The sequence below is a fragment of the Salmo salar genome, chromosome ssa09 (genome assembly GCF_905237065.1).
Source record: "Salmo salar chromosome ssa09, Ssal_v3.1, whole genome shotgun sequence".
NCBI lineage: Eukaryota > Metazoa > Chordata > Actinopteri > Salmoniformes > Salmonidae > Salmo > Salmo salar.
Window position 1 is genome coordinate 155,865,796 of NC_059450.1, and position 16,458 is coordinate 155,882,253.

The 16,458-nt window shown below is 44.4% G+C and overlaps 2 protein-coding genes across 7 annotated transcripts in view; both read right to left on the reverse strand.

Moving 5' to 3' along the window:
- Positions 1 to 9,428, reverse strand: part of LOC106613341 (protein Atg16l2) — a 74,952-nt gene extending 65,524 nt beyond the window's left edge. For 2 of the 5 annotated variants that reach the window (XM_045724879.1, XM_045724876.1), the window contains exons 1-4: positions 8,479 to 9,424; positions 5,846 to 5,915; positions 3,462 to 3,537; positions 1,642 to 1,715 (exon numbers count right to left, since the gene is read on the reverse strand). In XM_045724879.1, coding sequence (XP_045580835.1) covers positions 1,642 to 1,715; positions 3,462 to 3,537; positions 5,846 to 5,915; positions 8,479 to 8,635 — 377 coding nt within the window. In that variant the 5' untranslated portion in view covers positions 8,636 to 9,424. Of the gene's footprint in view, positions 1 to 1,641; positions 1,716 to 3,461; positions 3,538 to 5,845; positions 5,916 to 8,478 lie in introns of all 5 variants that reach the window. The other 3 variants (XM_045724878.1, XM_045724877.1, XM_045724880.1) reach the window with 3 other exon arrangements.
- Positions 9,429 to 9,477: 49 nt separating this feature from the next.
- wdr62 (WD repeat domain 62) overlaps positions 9,478 to 16,458 on the reverse strand; it is a 60,998-nt gene continuing 54,017 nt past the window's right edge. The window contains exons 29-31 of one of the 2 annotated variants that reach the window (XM_014215448.2): positions 13,707 to 13,847; positions 12,333 to 13,285; positions 9,478 to 11,370 (exon numbers count right to left, since the gene is read on the reverse strand). In XM_014215448.2, coding sequence (XP_014070923.2) covers positions 11,116 to 11,370; positions 12,333 to 13,285; positions 13,707 to 13,847 — 1,349 coding nt within the window. In that variant the 3' untranslated portion in view covers positions 9,478 to 11,115. The remainder of the gene's footprint in view (positions 11,371 to 12,332; positions 13,286 to 13,706; positions 13,848 to 16,458) is intronic. The other variant, XM_014215449.2, reaches the window with a different exon arrangement.

Consider the following 16,458-nt stretch of genomic DNA (forward strand, 5'->3'; position numbering starts at 1 on the left):
GTCCTACAGTCCTACCTGGCATGTTGTTCTACAGTCTCACCTGGCATGTTGTTCTAAAGTCTCACCTGGCATGTTGTTCTACAGAATCAGTCCTACCTGGCATGTTGTTCTACAGTCCAACCTGGCATGTTGTTCTACAGAATCAGTCACACCTGGCATGTTGTTCTACAGTCTCACCTGGCATGTTGTTCTACAGTCTCACCTGGCATGTTGTTCTACAGTCTAACCTGGCATGTTGTTCTACAGTCTAACCTGGCATGTTGTTCTACAGTCCCACCTGGCATGTTGTTCTACAGTCCTACCTGGCATGTTGTTCCACAGTCTCACCTGGCATGTTGTTCTACAGTCCTACCTGGCATGTTGTTCTACAGTCCTACCTGGCATGTTGTTCTACAGTCTCACCTGGCATGTTGTTCTACAGTCCTACCTGGCATGTTGTTCTACAGTCTCACCTGGCATGTTGTTCTACAGTCTCACCTGGCATGTTGTTCTACAGTCTCACCTGGCATGTTGTTCTACAGTCTTACCTGGCATGTTGTTCTACAGTCTCCACCTGGCATGTTGTTCTACAGTCCTACCTGGCATGTTGTTCTACAGTCTCACCTGGCATGTTGTTCTACAGTCTCCACCTGGCATGTTGTTCTACAGTCTCCACCTGGCATGTTGTTCTACAGTCTCCACCTGGCATGTTGTTCTACAGTCTCCACCTGGCATGTTGTTCTACAGTCTCCACCTGGCATGTTGTTCTACAGTCTCCACCTGGCATGTTGTTCTACAGTCCCCACCTGGCATGTTGTTCTACAGTCTCACCTGGCATGTTGTTCTACAGTCTCCACCTGGCATGTTGTTCTACAGTCTCACCTGGCATGTTGTTCTACAGTCCTACCTGGCATGTTGTTCTACAGTCCTACCTGGCATGTTGTTCTACAGTCTTTACCTGGCATGTTGTTCTACAGTCCTACCTGGCATGTTGTTCTACAGTCTCACCTGGCATGTTGTTCTACAGTCTCCACCTGGCATGTTGTTCTACAGTTTCCACCTGGCATGTTGTTCTACAGTCTCACCTGGCATGTTGTTCTACAGTCCTACCTGGCATGTTGTTCTACAGTCCTACCTGGCATGTTGTTCTACAGTCTCACCTGGCATGTTGTTCTACAGTCTCACCTGGCATGTTGTTCTACAGGCTTACCTGGCATGTTGTTCTACAGTCTCACCTGGCATGTTGTTCTACAGTCTCACCTGGCATGTTGTTCTACAGTCTCACCTGGCATGTTGTTCTACAGGTTTACCTGGCATGTTGTTCTACAGTCCTACCTGGCATGTTGTTCTACAGGTTTACCTGGCATGTTGTTCTACAGTCTCACCTGGCATGTTGTTCTACAGTCTCACCTGGCATGTTGTTCTACAGTCCCACCTGGCATGTTGTTCTACAGGTTTACCTGGCATGTTGTTCTACAGTCTCACCTGGCATGTTGTTCTACAGTCTCACCTGGCATGTTGTTCTACAGTCTCACCTGGCATGTTGTTCTACAGTCCTCACCTGGCATGTTGTTCTACAGTCCCACCTGGCATGTTGTTCTACAGTCTCTACCTGGCATGTTGTTCTACAGGTTTACCTGGCATGTTGTTCTACAGGTTTACCTGGCATGTTGTTCTTCCAGTACGGAGTCTTTGATCTTAATCTCCTGCTGGAGCTCCAATACCTGGTAGGCCAGCTAGAAAACACAGTAGAGTCTGTCAGCTAGAAAACACAGTAGAGTCTGTCAGCTAGAAAACACAGTAGAGTCTCTCAGCTAGAAAACACAGTAGAGTCTCTCAGCTAGAAAACACAGTAGAGTCTGTCAGCTAGAAAACACAGTAGAGTCTGTCAGCTAGAAAACACAGTAGAGTCTGTCAGCTAGAAAACACAGTAGAGTCTGTCAGCTAGAAAACACAGTAGAGTCTGTCAGCTAGAAAACACAGTAGAGTCTGTCAGCTAGAAAACACAGTAGAGTCTGTCAGCTAGAAAACACAGTAGAGTCTGTCAGCTAGAAAACACAGTAGAGTCTGTCAGCTAGAAAACACAGTAGAGTCTGTCAGCTAGAAAACACAGTAGAGTCTGTCAGCTAGAAAACACAGTAGAGTCTGTCAGCTAGAAAACACAGTAGAGTCTGTCAGCTAGAAAACACAGTAGAGTCTGTCAGCTAGAAAACACAGTAGAGTCTGTCAGCTAGAAAACACAGTAGAGTCTGTCAGCTAGAAAACACAGTAGAGTCTGTCAGCTAGAAAACACAGTAGAGTCTGTCAGCTAGAAAACACAGTAGAGTCTGTCAGCTAGAAAACACAGTAGAGTCTGTCAGCTAGAAAACACAGTAGAGTCTGTCAGCTAGAAAACACAGTAGAGTCTGCCAGCTAGAAAACACAGTAGAGTCTGTCAGCTAGAAAACACAGTAGAGTCTGCCAGCTAGAAAACACAGTAGAGTCTGTCAGCTAGAAAACACAGTAGAGTCTGTCAGCTAGAAAACACAGTAGAGTCTGTCAGCTAGAAAACACAGTAGAGTCTGTCAGCTAGAAAACACAGTAGAGTCTGTCAGCTAGAAAACACAGTAGAGTCTGTCAGCTAGAAAACACAGTAGAGTCTGTCAGCTAGAAAACACAGTAGAGTCTGTCAGCTAGAAAACACAGTAGAGTCTGTCAGCTAGAAAACACAGTAGAGTCTGTCAGCTAGAAAACACAGTAGAGTCTGTCAGCTAGAAAACACAGTAGAGTCTGTCGGCTAGAAAACACAGTAGAGTCTGTCGGCTAGAAAACACAGTAGAGTCTGTCAGCTAGAAAACACAGTAGAGTCTGTCAGCTAGAAAACACAGTAGAGTCTGTCAGCTAGAGAACACAGTAGAGACTCACAGTAGAGACTCACAGTAGAGACGCACAGTAGAGACTGTCAGCTAGAGACTCACAGTAGAGACTCACAGTAGAGACTGTAAACTAGAGACTCACAGTAGAGACTCACAGTAGAGACTCACAGTAGAGTCTCTCCACTAGAGACACAGTAGAAATACACAGTTATCTGGCATTGTATTGTAAGATATTGTATCTATGCAGTAGATATAAAAAACAGAGATGAGCAACAAACTGATGTTTCCTTTTACAGTAGAATAAGGAGCACACCATTCACAGGACCAGAACAAGGCAGGATGTCCGCTTCCTGGTTTCGTCTCTCTTTCTGGCTATCACTGACAGACAGTATCAAAACACAACACATATGCCATGCTTGATGACAGATTGGTGGAGACTATGCCCTATATAAATACCGCAAAGATAAGGCGATGTTGCCAGCAAGGTGATTTTCAACACTGCTGCTCTCTGAATGATTCTCCATAGTGTCAACAACTGAAAGTGTTGCCGACAGCAAAATGTCAAATCAGAGTCCCTGCCTGTATCTCAGTCATAAATCATCAACACAGTTACTTCCTGTTTCCTACCTCCCCTGTTGTTTTCTTCAGATCATCATTCTTGGAAATCAGAGACGTCAAGGAATCGTTGGAGGAGGCTGGGTACCTGTGAGGTCAAACACACGTTCACAGGTTAGAGTGAGGTCTCAAGACAGGAAACCCACAGTCGCACCTGGGCTACTGTTCAGTAGTGTGATCAGGTGCCACAAAGAATGACTTAGCAAAATTGCAATTGGCTCAGAACAGGGCAGCACGGCTGGCCCTTAAAAGTACACAGAGAGCTAACATGAATAATATGCATGCCAATCTCTCCTGGCTCAAAGTGGAAAAGAGACTGACTTCATCACTACTTGTTTTTGTAAGAATTGTTGTCAAGCTGAATCTACAGAGCTGTCTGTTTAAACTACTATCCCACAGCTCGAACACCCATACATACCCCACAAGACATGCCACCAGAGGTCTCTCTACAGTCTCCAAGTCCAGAACAGACTATGGGAGGTGCACAGTACTACATAGAGCCATGACTACATGGAACTCTATACCACATCAGGTAACTGATGCAAGCAGTAGAATCAGATTTAATAAACAGTTAAACATACACCTTATGGAACAGTGTAGACTGTGAAGAGACACACACACACACACACACACACACACACACACACACACACACACACACACACACACACACACACGTATACACACAAACGCTAGCACACGCACTCTACACTCACGTACATTGTAATATTGTTGTATGGTGGTATTGTACATTTTGTATTGTAGAAATGTAGTGGTGTAATAATGTTATATGACGTACTGTTTTATCTTTTGTTTTATGTGTAATGTAAGTGCCTTAATGTGTTTGGACCCCAGGAAGAGTAGCTGCTGCCTTGGCAGGAACTAATGGGGATCCATAACAAACCCCAGGAAGAGTAGCTGCTGCCTTGGCAGGAACTAATGGGGATCCATAATAAACCCCAGGAAGAGTAGCTGCTGCCTTGGCAGGAACTAATGAAATTTCATAACAAACCTCAGGAAGAGTAGCTGCTGCCTTGGCAGGAACTAATGGGGATCCATAATAAACCCCAGGAAGAGTAGCTGCTGCCTTGGCAGGAACTAATGGGGATCCATAATAAACCCCAGGAAGAGTAGCTGCTGTCTTGGCAGGAACTAATGGGGATCCATAATAAACCCCAGGAAGAGTAGCTGCTGCCTTGGCAGGAACTAAGGGGGATCCATAATGAACCCCAGGAAGAGTAGCTGCTGCCTTGGCAGGAACTAATGGGGATCCATAATAAACCCCAGGAAGAGTAGCTGCTGTCTTGGCAGGAACTAATGAGGATCCATAACAAACCCCAGGAAGAGTAGCTGCTGCCTTGGCAGGAACTAATGGGGATCCATAATAAACCCCAGGAAGAGTAGCTGCTGCCTTGGCAGGAACTAATGGGGATCCATAATAAACCCCAGGAAGAGTAGCTGCTGCCTTGGCAGGAACTAATGGGGATCCATAACAAACCCCAGGAAGAGTAGCTGCTGCCTTGGCAGGAACTAATGGGGATCCATAACAAACCCCAGGAAGAGTAGCTGCTGCCTTGGCAGGAACTAAAGGGGATCCATAATAAACCCCAGGAAGAGTAGCTGCTGCCTTGGCAGGAACTAATGGGGATCCATAATAAACCCCAGGAAGAGTAGCTGCTGCCTTGGCAGGAACTAATCGGGATCCATAATAAACCCCAGGAAGAGTAGCTGCTGCCTTGGCAGGAACTAATGGGGATCCATAATAAACCCCAGGAAGAGTAGCTGCTGCCTGGGCAGGAACTAATGGGGATCCATAATAAACCCCAGGAAGAGTAGCCGCTGCCTTGGCAGGAACTAATGGGGATCCATAATAAACCCCAGGAAGAGTAGCTGCTGCCTTGGCAGGAACTAAAGGGGATCCATAATAAACCCCAGGAAGAGTAGCTGCTGCCTGGGCAGGAACTAATGGGGATCCATAATAAACCCCAGGAAGAGTAGCTGCTGCCTTGACAGGAACTAATGGGGATCCATAATAAACCCCAGGAAGAGTAGCTGCTGTCTTGGCAGGAACTAATGGGGATCCATAATAAACCCCAGGAAGAGTAGCTGCTGCTTTGGCAGGAACTAATGGGGATCCATAATAAACCCCAGGAAGAGTAGCTGCTACCTTGGCAGGAACTAATGGGGATCCATAATACAAACAAATACAAAACACACAGAAGCTTAACAAACTATCTCTCACAGGAAATATTCCATACAGGTTTCTATCTCACACATGAATAGGGCAGAGTTCTTCCTGGGTGGGAAAGTCCTGGCCTTACACATCAAAACAAGATAAATACGTCCATTGAGAAGTAAGCACATTGACAACAGCATTCTTCTAGTGTAATAATGACCTTGAACCAGATCCCAGGATGCCTTTCGTGATGAGGGCTCTCTGATTGGACCTCTCCAGCAGATTGATATCTGTAGGATGACATCATCATTATAGAACACAGAACATCATTATAGAACACAGAACATCATTATAGAACACAGAACATCATTATACAGTGTATTCGGAAAGTATTCAGACCCCTTGACTTTTCCACATTTTGTTACATTACAGCCTTATTCTAAAATTGATGAAATAGATTTACCCCTCATCAATCTACACACAATACCCCATAACGACAAAACAAAAACAGGTTTTTAGACATTTTTGTGTTAGTAAAATTAATAATGCGAAATGTCCTTGGAAACTTCCTTATGTGCAAATATTGATATAACCATAATACTGAAGTAAATTTGGAGTCATGGGAAAGCAATCAGTTTTTTTATGCTACAGATTAAATAAATGGTGATGAACTTCACAGGGTGATGAGCTTGATGCTCCTTTCAAATTAATATTAAACGTCTTACTCATACTGGTGACATGATTTTTTAAATTTAATTAAAGAACAAAATAGTTTTTTGGGGGGGGGGGGGGTTACCCCTTTTTCGTGGTAGTCACAGTCTTGTTGCTGCAAATCCCGTACGGACTCGGGAAAAAGCGAAGGTCGAGAGTCGTCCGTCCTCCGAAACACGACCCAACTAAGCCGAACTGATTCTAGACACAATGCCCGCTTAACCCAGGAGCCAGTCACACCAATGTGTCGGAGGAAACACCGTGTCGGCGGAAATAACTGGCGACCATGTCAGTGTGCATGCGCCCGGCCCGCCACAGGAGTCGCTAGATGGGGCAAGGACATCCCTGCCGGCCAAACCCGGTCGTGGCCAGCTGCGACAAAAACAGGACTCGAACCAGGATCTCTAGATAGCACAGCGATGCAGTGCCTTAGATCACTGCGCCACTCAGGAAGCCTTAATAAGAACTAATTCTTATTTACAGTGACTGCCTACACATCATCGATGCTTGGCTGCAGTTTGACAGATAACTTGCTCTTTTGTCCATAATAATCTCATAATGTTAACTACTGTACTGTATGTGGCAGCTGTTGGCTGTAGCTCAATACTAGAGTCGACAAACTCGCTATATAACACACACACTTTGGGGGGGGGGGACGACCTTCAGTAGAGTTGAAAATGTGATGGAAACCCATTTAATTTGTTTGGTTTTTTTTATTCGGTAAATGGGAATTGAACTGAAAAAAGGGTCTTTTTTTTATGTGCACTACATCATCATGCACACACTTTTATCACAAACAAAGTCAATTTGATGGAAACATCTCTGGTGAGAAATTGCAAATATTGTTTTTATGCAGATTTAATAATATTCGCATGGAAATCTGTTGCCAATTGGATGGAAACCTAGCTACATTCGTTTTTGTTACATAAACCATGTTTCCATCCACAGTTTTTATGCAAGTAAAGTCATACCATATAACAAAAAAAATATGGCTGCTGTGATGGTACTGCCAATAGATTATTTGTTAGTTTGAAATGGTGGGATATTTTTGTGTGGGTAAACTTAATAATGCACGAAAATTGCGGTGGCAACGTCCTTATGCGCAAATGTTGATATAATAACCATACAGTTTATTAGTGATGATCAAATCAAATGTATTTATATAGCCCTTCTTACATCAGCTGATATCTCAAAGTGCTGTACAGAAACCCAGCCTAAAACCCCAAAACAGCAAGCAATGCAGTTGTAGAAGCACGGTGGCTAGGAAAAACTCCCTAGAAAGGCCAAAATCTAGGAAGAAACCTAGAGAGGAACCAGGCTATGAGGGGTGGCCAGTCCTCTTCTGGCTGTGCAGGGTGGAGATTAGAAACCTAGAGAGGAACCAGGCTATGAGGGGTGGCCAGTCCTCTTCTGGTCACCCCTCATAGCCTGGTTCCTCTCTAGGTTTTGGCCTTTTTTTGGGCCACTACAAATCAGGAAACCATACAGTTTATTAGGCTAGATTAAATACATTGATGAACTTCACAGGATGGTGAACGCGCACTGTGATCTTAATGCTCTTTTCCAATAGAGGGTCTTATTCTGGTGACACGATGCTTGACTGCAGTTTGACAAATATTCTCCCTTTTATCCATAATAAATGTCATAATGTAGACTAGCCTACCAGCACTGTATCTGTGAGCTGTTGGGATAGAGAGCACGTCCCAAAACCAGAGGAGGCACATTTGCTATTTAACGCAACAGTTTGTGATGAAACTATCCGTAGAGTTGAAAAGGCGATGGAAACATTGAATTATTTAGATGTTTAATTGGTACATGAAAACGGAAAGTAAAAAGGTAAACCTACGTTGTGTTTGTGTGTCCTACGTCATCACGCACTGATTTTATCCGTAAAAAAAAGTGAATTTGGTGTCAACACTGGTGGGAAAATGCACTTTTTCATTTTAATGCGGATTCTATAGTATTCGCATGAAAATCTGTCGCCAATTGAATTGAAACCTCGTTATCTAGTGTTGCAGCATGACAGTATTTCTACAACTGTCTTGAATCGGAAAACGAATCTTGCTCATTAATTAAAGCTTTTTAGGCCATCTGAAAGAAAACGACTAAACACAAAACCTTCACCAAAATACTTCTACATACATGCCAGTATGACATCTTGAAACATCGCCTTCTGATACTTATCCCGATGTTTGAGTTGGCGGATGATATGACGTTTCCATGAGTCGTCCGTCTTCTGTGCGTTTATCTTTTCTTCCACTTTAAACGCCTCGACACACTCCGCTCCTAGCGCCGCCATGATACACTAATCCTACAACAATTTAGGATGTTACTAAACGGCATTGCCAAATAGTTTAGTCTATTGTATATCAGAGAAACATTTATTACATTTTCCGTTTCAATAAAATCTCTACGGAGACTTCTCGGCTGTCAACATGGAAGTTACCAGTTCGGTCGGGCGAACAACAAGTTTCCCATCCAATCAGATGCTGCTTAGCGCTGTTTTCCTGAGTCAGACCGGACTCGTCATCGTCGTCATTGAAAACATGTTAGAGCAGGACACACCCGTGCTGAAATACAATGCATATTAAAAAAAACTAATCTGTTTGAATGTGACCACTGTCAAATAACCTCTACTATCTTATGCCACGTTCAAGTGCTAAATCAGGAACTAGGAAACTTCCGATTTGCTAACTGCTTGTAGTTATTCACATGCTGCGTTCAACCAGTTCGCAAGTCGGGAAAATTCGGATGATTCCTAGTTCCCGAATAGCACCTCAACGCAGCACTAGTCTAACCAACTAAAATAAGTTATAAATACGGGCCAACAGAAAGCGCATGACTGAATCAAGACAATGAGCAATTTGGTCTATATTTCAAAGGAGATCTCCCCTCCCAGGACTGCCTTCAGTAGGTCTGTGTTCAGCAGTTCTCTTCAAGGATGACGCCCTAATTCCTTTCAATTCTGTCTTCACAGAGGTTCTCCACAAATGTTCTCCAGGGTCCTCCTCTACACACCTTGGGCACATTCATTCCTCTGTCACAGACATTCTCCAGACCTTCATCTGTTCCTGGGTCCCCCCCCCCCCAGTGGGTTCCACATTAAAGCTAGTCTGGTTGTTGTATGGAGAACACACAAAGCAATATGTAAAACACCTTTATTACAAATTCTTAGTAAAATAGACATTTTGTATGAATGCAAAAAAGCAAAAAAAGGTAAAATATTACAAATAATTTACATTGAAATTAAACAATTTCACGTGAAACCATGAAGTACACAGTGAAACACCATGGGGACTGTACAAAACACTGCAGGTGAGACTATCATACCCATCTGATGGTAGAGGCTTTAACATAATAGAGCCCTTAACACTAGTGTCTGTTAGCTCCCAACCTCAATAGGACCCAAACAGAAACCAAAACTAATACTGAACTTCAACTTCACTGCTTAGATAAGAGAAAACTCAGTATCAAATAGCGAACATAACTTGTACAGAAACAAAAGTAACGGACCACAGTAATAAGAGTTAAAAAATTTAAACACTGATTAAAGCAGGTCACTTTGGTTATGGCTGAATGACTCCTCCTCATTGACTGCTTTGATGCTCAATAGATCATGTTTTTAAATAAAACAGTCTACATGGCTACAAGGTTAGATACAGAATGGGGTTTAAGGACCTGGGCTCAAAGCCTAAAAAGAATCCCAGAGGAGAATTGCTGATCTAGGATCTGTCTAATGTAATCGTATTCATAAAAATAACCACAATGCATTGTGTTTGATCTAAAATGATAACCTGATCCTAGATCAGCAGAGATGCTTTTGTGGATACGGACCCTGCAGCGACTTACAAAAACAAACCACCATTGAGAGCTAAATAAATCGAAGAATGACAACAGCTACCACACACACACAAAAAAAGACGAGACAAAACAAGAGCTTCAATTAAAGCAATAAGCAAAAATAAATAAAACATCCATTAAGATAAAGAGGAAAATAAGAAGATTTTAAACAAGTTGGAGACTTTAAACTAGATTGTGAAGCATGTATTTACCAGTGACTTATTTCAGTCAATCTCTAATGCGGTGCTAAACATTCACTAAAAGTATTGGGTTTAAAACAAATCTAAATAAACATTCTAATATATACAGACAGTCGCCCGGTCAGGTTTAAAAAGGATGCTGTTAGTTAAAGGGCCAGGATGCTGTTAGTTAAAGGGCCAGGATGCTGTTAGTTAAAGGGCCAGGATGCTGTTAGTTAAAGGGCCAGGATGCTGTTAGTTAAAGGGCCAGGATGCTGTTAGTTAAAGGGCCAGGATGCTGTTAGTTAAAGGGCCAGGATGCTGTTAGTTAAAGGGCCAGGATGCTGTTAGTTAAAGGGCCAGGATGCTGTTAGTTAAAGGGCCAGGATGCTGTTAGTTAAAGGGCCAGGATGCTGTTAGTTAAAGGGCCAGGATGCTGTTAGTTAAAGGGCCAGGATGCTGTTAGTTAAAGGGCCAGGATGCTGTTAGTTAAAAGGCCAGGATGCTGTTAGTTAAAGGGCCAGGATGCTATTGAAACAGACTGGTGGGAAGTGAAAGCAATCTAACTGTTCATCTGGTTAGTTAATATTTGCTTCGCGTAAGGACGTCTTGTCTCATCCTCCATCAGCTAGGGTCATGTCTGTTAAAACATGCATATTCGAGTCGCGTCAGAGGGATAACTTTTTCCTAACCTTAACCCAATTCCCCTAACCCGCTACGGAAAAGTAACTTCTGATATTAGCGGGGGCAATCCCATCAGCTAACTACTGTCCATCTTCTTCTCAGCAATAAACAGCAGCATCTCGGAGTATTTCTCCAGTAGAGCCACGGTCCGGTCGTCTCTCAGCTGGCGACCTGGAGAGTCCTCCAGGGGACAGGGGGCGCTGTGACCTGCTGCTGACCTCTGACCTGAAGGAAACACAGAGTCCAGCTCCGTCTGCGCCACACAGAAGGCCTCTTTTAAAATGGCCGACATCTGGCCCTGCTGCTCTGGGGTGTCTGTCATGCAGCAGACCTGTGAGAGAACAGAGAGAGAGAGAGAACATTGTATCGGTCTCAATGGTGGTGTCCGTGTTCTCGGAGGCCATAATGGGACAGATATGTTGCGATCTCTATGTGACAACGGAATGAGGAAGTGGATAGAATCTGGTATCTTATGATTATCAGTGAAATTAACAAAATGTATAAAATATTGATTACTATGTATAGCTTTGTAAGACTATAAATGACCAACCACCCAGTTTGAGTAGTTAGACAGTTTATGCCCCTGCTTTTGAGAGGAGCTGGCTACTGTACCGGGAGACTAAAAGCATTTGCGCTAAGCTAACGACATGCTAACTTCAATCTCCAAACTGCATTTGCTCTAAACTAACGTCGTGCTAACTTCAATCTCCAAACTGCATTTGCTCTAAACTAACGTCGTGCTAACTTCAATCTCCAAACTGCATTTGCTCTAAACTAACGTCGTGCTAACTTCAATCTCCAAACTGCATTTGCTCTAAACTAACGTCGTGCTAACTTCAATCTCCAAACTGCATTTGCTCTAAACTAACGTCGTGCTAACTTCAATCTCCAAACTGCATTTGCTCTAAACTAACGTCGTGCTAACTTCAATCTCCAAACTGCATTTGCTCTAAACTAACGTCGTGCTAACTTCAATCTCCAAACTGCATTTGCTCTAAACTAACGTCGTGCTAACTTCAATCTCCAAACTGCATTTGCTCTAAACTAACGTCGTGCTAACTTCAATCTCCAAACTGCACGCAGAGATAAAAAACAAAATGGTACCCATGAGCTCGGACTCTCTGGTTAAGTCGAGAAACGACTGAAATATCAAAAAAAAAAAAATCTGCAGTATGCCTTTGAAAGGATAGAGGCTTAGTTGAAACGTTGGGACAGGCTGGTTAATAAAACTTGATAACACATGCATCTTTGAAAAGCTAGTGAATAGAATGTCTCATTGGTTTGTAATCTGACCTTGTTGTAGAACGTGACGGCTCTTCTCATGGTGTGCCTCAACTCGTTGGCTACCTGGTGACACATCTGAAGGTTCAGGGTTTCCTCTATAGAGTCCCCATGGAGACCAGAGTCACCATGGAGAGGGAAAGAACAGGCAGAACCAGAGACGGGACCGTCGCTAGCCTGCTGCAGCTGGGGCAGATGGGAGGGGCTCTCAGTGAGCTGGGCCTGAGGGAGGGTTGAGCACAGACGGGGGGTTGGGGCCGGAGACGTGGCGGGGGCCGGAGACGTGGCGGGGGCCGGAGACGTGGCGTTGGTGGGGGCCAGGCTGCTACGGAGCCCTGATAATCCTCCCCGTTGCCCCAAGTTGTCCTCCATGTTACGGAGGCACCTCTTCGCCTCCTTCCCCAGAGAACGCATCTCAGTGGGGGTGACCAAGGCGTGACGTGTTGGGCGGGTCGAGTCTCCAAACCTCCTCTGGGACTTGTGGGAGGCCAGAGGGAAGGTCAGTGTGGAGGGGTCAGAGGGCACAGCCAGGTCCAGGTGGAGAGCTGCTCTGGCTCTGTGGTTCCCTGCAGGAGAAGGAGGGACGGAGGGAGGCTGGCTGGCAGGAGCAGGAGGCTCCACTGAGGAAGTGGTGGTGGTGTGGGATACAAGGGGCTGGACTACAGGGGGCTGGACTACAGGGGGCGGCAGATTCTCCTTGCACTCCGGGTCTGTAATGTCCTGGAGGTCTGAGGCTCTCGCCTCCATGATCTTCCCCCCAGCAGAGTGCTCCTCAGTCGGGGAGATGTTCAGGCCCTCACCACCCTGGGACCTCTTGGCTCTGGAGCTGGTGGTGGTGCCCATGTAACGCTGGCGAGGCAGCCGGGTCAGGGGCTCCTTGTCCAGGACGGGCTGCGAGGGTTTGAGGGTAGAGCTGGATGATGATGGACCACTAGACTGAGACCTCAGGGTCTTATCTGTCACATCTGACAGATTGGAACAGAAAGACTACAGGTTCAAAATGACATTCAGGGTTATTTACTCCACTGTTTCTCCATCCTGATCCTGGGGGGAAGTAGTGTACATCTTTAGGTCACCAGGACCAGGATGGAGAAATGCTGGTTTACTGTAACAAAGTCTCATATAGCATCTAGAACCCAGATTATCACCCCGTGTGGTCTATACATCAGAGCAGGCTGCCAGCACCGGTGGAACCCCAGACAGTAGAACCCCAGCACCGGTGGAACCCCAGACGGTGGAATCCCAGCACCGGTGGAACCCCAGCACCGGTGGAACCCAGAGAGAGATAGAGACAAGGATACAGAGAACCAAGTCTAGCTATCCCATGACACTAGGCAAGTCACAATAATCAATGCTGTGGTAGATCGACCACACACACACACACACCTCCCAGAGTATCTCTCCAGTGTAGAACAGCTATGGTTTTGCGGCTGCGTAGGGGATGGCGGGGTTGGGGAGTCTGCTGGACCGGCTGAACCGAAGAGGAGCGCCTCCTTAAAGACGTTAGATGACACTTCACACCCCTCACTGGATTGTTATAGCAACAGTCAACCAGCCAGCAAACCGACAGACAGACAGACAGACAAGCCCAAATCATTAAGCAGACCTCCTTAGCCCCACTGGATGGTTCTGGATGATTCTTCTAGCAACCAACAGACCCGAGAGATGACAAGTTTATACCCACGCTCACTACAGCATCCACCACACCAGAGTTTCTGTTAGCCGGTAAATTCTGGCTTTTGGCCGTTTAAAAAAAAATGTCAAGCCCATACATAAACTTGTTGCCGGTCAAATTGTCCTGGAGAAAAAGAAAATCCATTGCAAAATAATGGTGATTATCCCCATTTCCAGTGTGCCAGCCGAGAGGAGATTCGTTCTCCAAAAACAGAGTAATGACGGTCTCAAGATCCCTCCTTCTTGAGGACAAAAGTAGCGAGTCTGATGTGCATCGCGTTGCTCCAAGCAGTTGGGACAGTTTTGATTTCCCAACAGCAGCGGCGGCTCACTATGAGCAGGCCAAGGTCCACCGCCGCAAACAAGTAAATTACAGGCAAATGATTTGTGTTTGTCAAGCCCAGTCCTAGTAGGTCTGCTGCTGCCCTAGGACAGATCAACATATTCCACCCCTGTGTCATGTATAGTGTGAAGATTTGGAATGGATTGATTCAGTAATGATGTGCATCATGAGCAATTTGGTGAGTTTCAGTTGAGCTTATTCCATAGCAGTTGGGGAAACTAAAACCGTGATATCGACTTAACACATTGGTGAGTTAATGTTGAAATCATTAGGCCTACGACTGCCTATAGTAGGAAATAGAGTTAACAATAAGCCAGGCACAGTTTCCATACACTTTAGGTTGGCGTCATTAAAAGTAATTTTTCAACCACTCCACACATTTCTTGTTAACAAACTACAGTTTTGTCAAGTCGGTTAGGACATCTACTTTGTGCATGACACAAGTCATTTTTCCAACAATTGTTTACAGATTATTTAGCTTATAATTCACTGTATCACAATTCCAGTGGATCAGAAGTTTACATACACTAAGTTGACTGTGCCTTTTAAACAGCTTGGAAAATTCCAGAAAATGATGTCATGGCTTTAGAAGCTTCTGATAGGCTAATTGACATCATTTGAGTCAATTGGAGGTGTACCTGTGGATGTATTTCAAGGCCTACTTTCAAACTCAGTGCCTCTTTGCTTGACATCATGAGAAAATCTAAATAAATCAGCCAAGACGTCAGAAAAAAAATTGTGGACCTCCACAAGTCTGGTTCATCCTTGGGAGCAATTTCCAAATGCCTGAAGGTACCACGTTCATCTGTACAAACAATAGTACGCAAGTATAAACACCATGGGACCACGCAGCCGTCATATCGCTCAGGAAGGAGACGCGTTCTGTCTCCTAGAGATGAACGTACTTTGGTGCGAAAAGAGCAAATCAATCCCAGAACAACAACAAAGGACCTTGTGAAGATGCTGGAGGAAACAGGTACAAAAGTATCTATATCCACAGTAAATCGAGTCCTATATCGACATAACCTGAAAGGCCACTCAGCAAGGAAGAAGCCACTGCTCCAAAACCGCCATAAAAAAGCCAGACTACGGTTTGCAACTGCACATGGGGACAAAGATCGTACTTTCTGGAGAAATGTCCAAAAATAGAACTGTTTGGCCATAATGACAATTGTTATTTTAGGAGGGAAAAGGGGGAGGCTTGCAAGCGAAAGAACACCATCCCGACCGTGAAGCACGGGGGTGGCAGCATCATGTTGTGGGGCTGCTTTGCTGCAGGAGAGACTGGTGCACTTCACAAAATAGATGGCATCATGAGGATGGAAAATTACATGGACATATTGAAGCAACATCTCAAGACATGAGTCAGGAAGTAAAAGCTTGGTCGCAAATGGGTCTTCCAAATGGACAATGACCCCAAGCATACTTCCAAAGTTGTGGCAAAATGGCTTAAGGACAACAAAGTCAAGGTATTAGAGCGGCCATCACAAAGCCCTGACCTAAATCCCATAGAAAATTTGTGGGCAGAACTGAAAAAGTATGTGTGAGCAAGGAGGCCTACAAACCTGACTCAGTTGCACCAGCTCTGTCAGGAGGAATGGGCCAAAATTCACCCAATTTATTGTGGGAAGCTTGTGGAAGGCTACCCAAAACATTTGACCCAAGTTAAACAATTTAAAGGCAATGCTACCAAATACTAATTGAGTGCATGTAAACTTCTGACCTACTGGGAATGTGATGAAAGAAATAAAAGCTGAAATAAATCATCTCTCTACTATTATTCTGACATTTCACATTCTTAAAATAAAGTGGTGATCCTAACTGACCTAAGACAGGGAATTTTTACTGGGATTAAATGTCAGGAACTGTGGAAAACAGAGTTTAAATGTATTTGGCTAAGGTGTATGTAAACTTCCGACTTCAACTGTATATCACACGACACGAGTCACGACAGTTCAAATTACAATAAACATAACATTTATTAATATCATGATCTTTGGAAACAAGTGCTTTCATGAATGCATGATGCAGGCCTTATTTCACGTGGAGCATTGTAAAATAAGCTTTCTCTCAATGAACCAGCCTTAATGAATTTAGCTTATTTACATATCGAATATGATT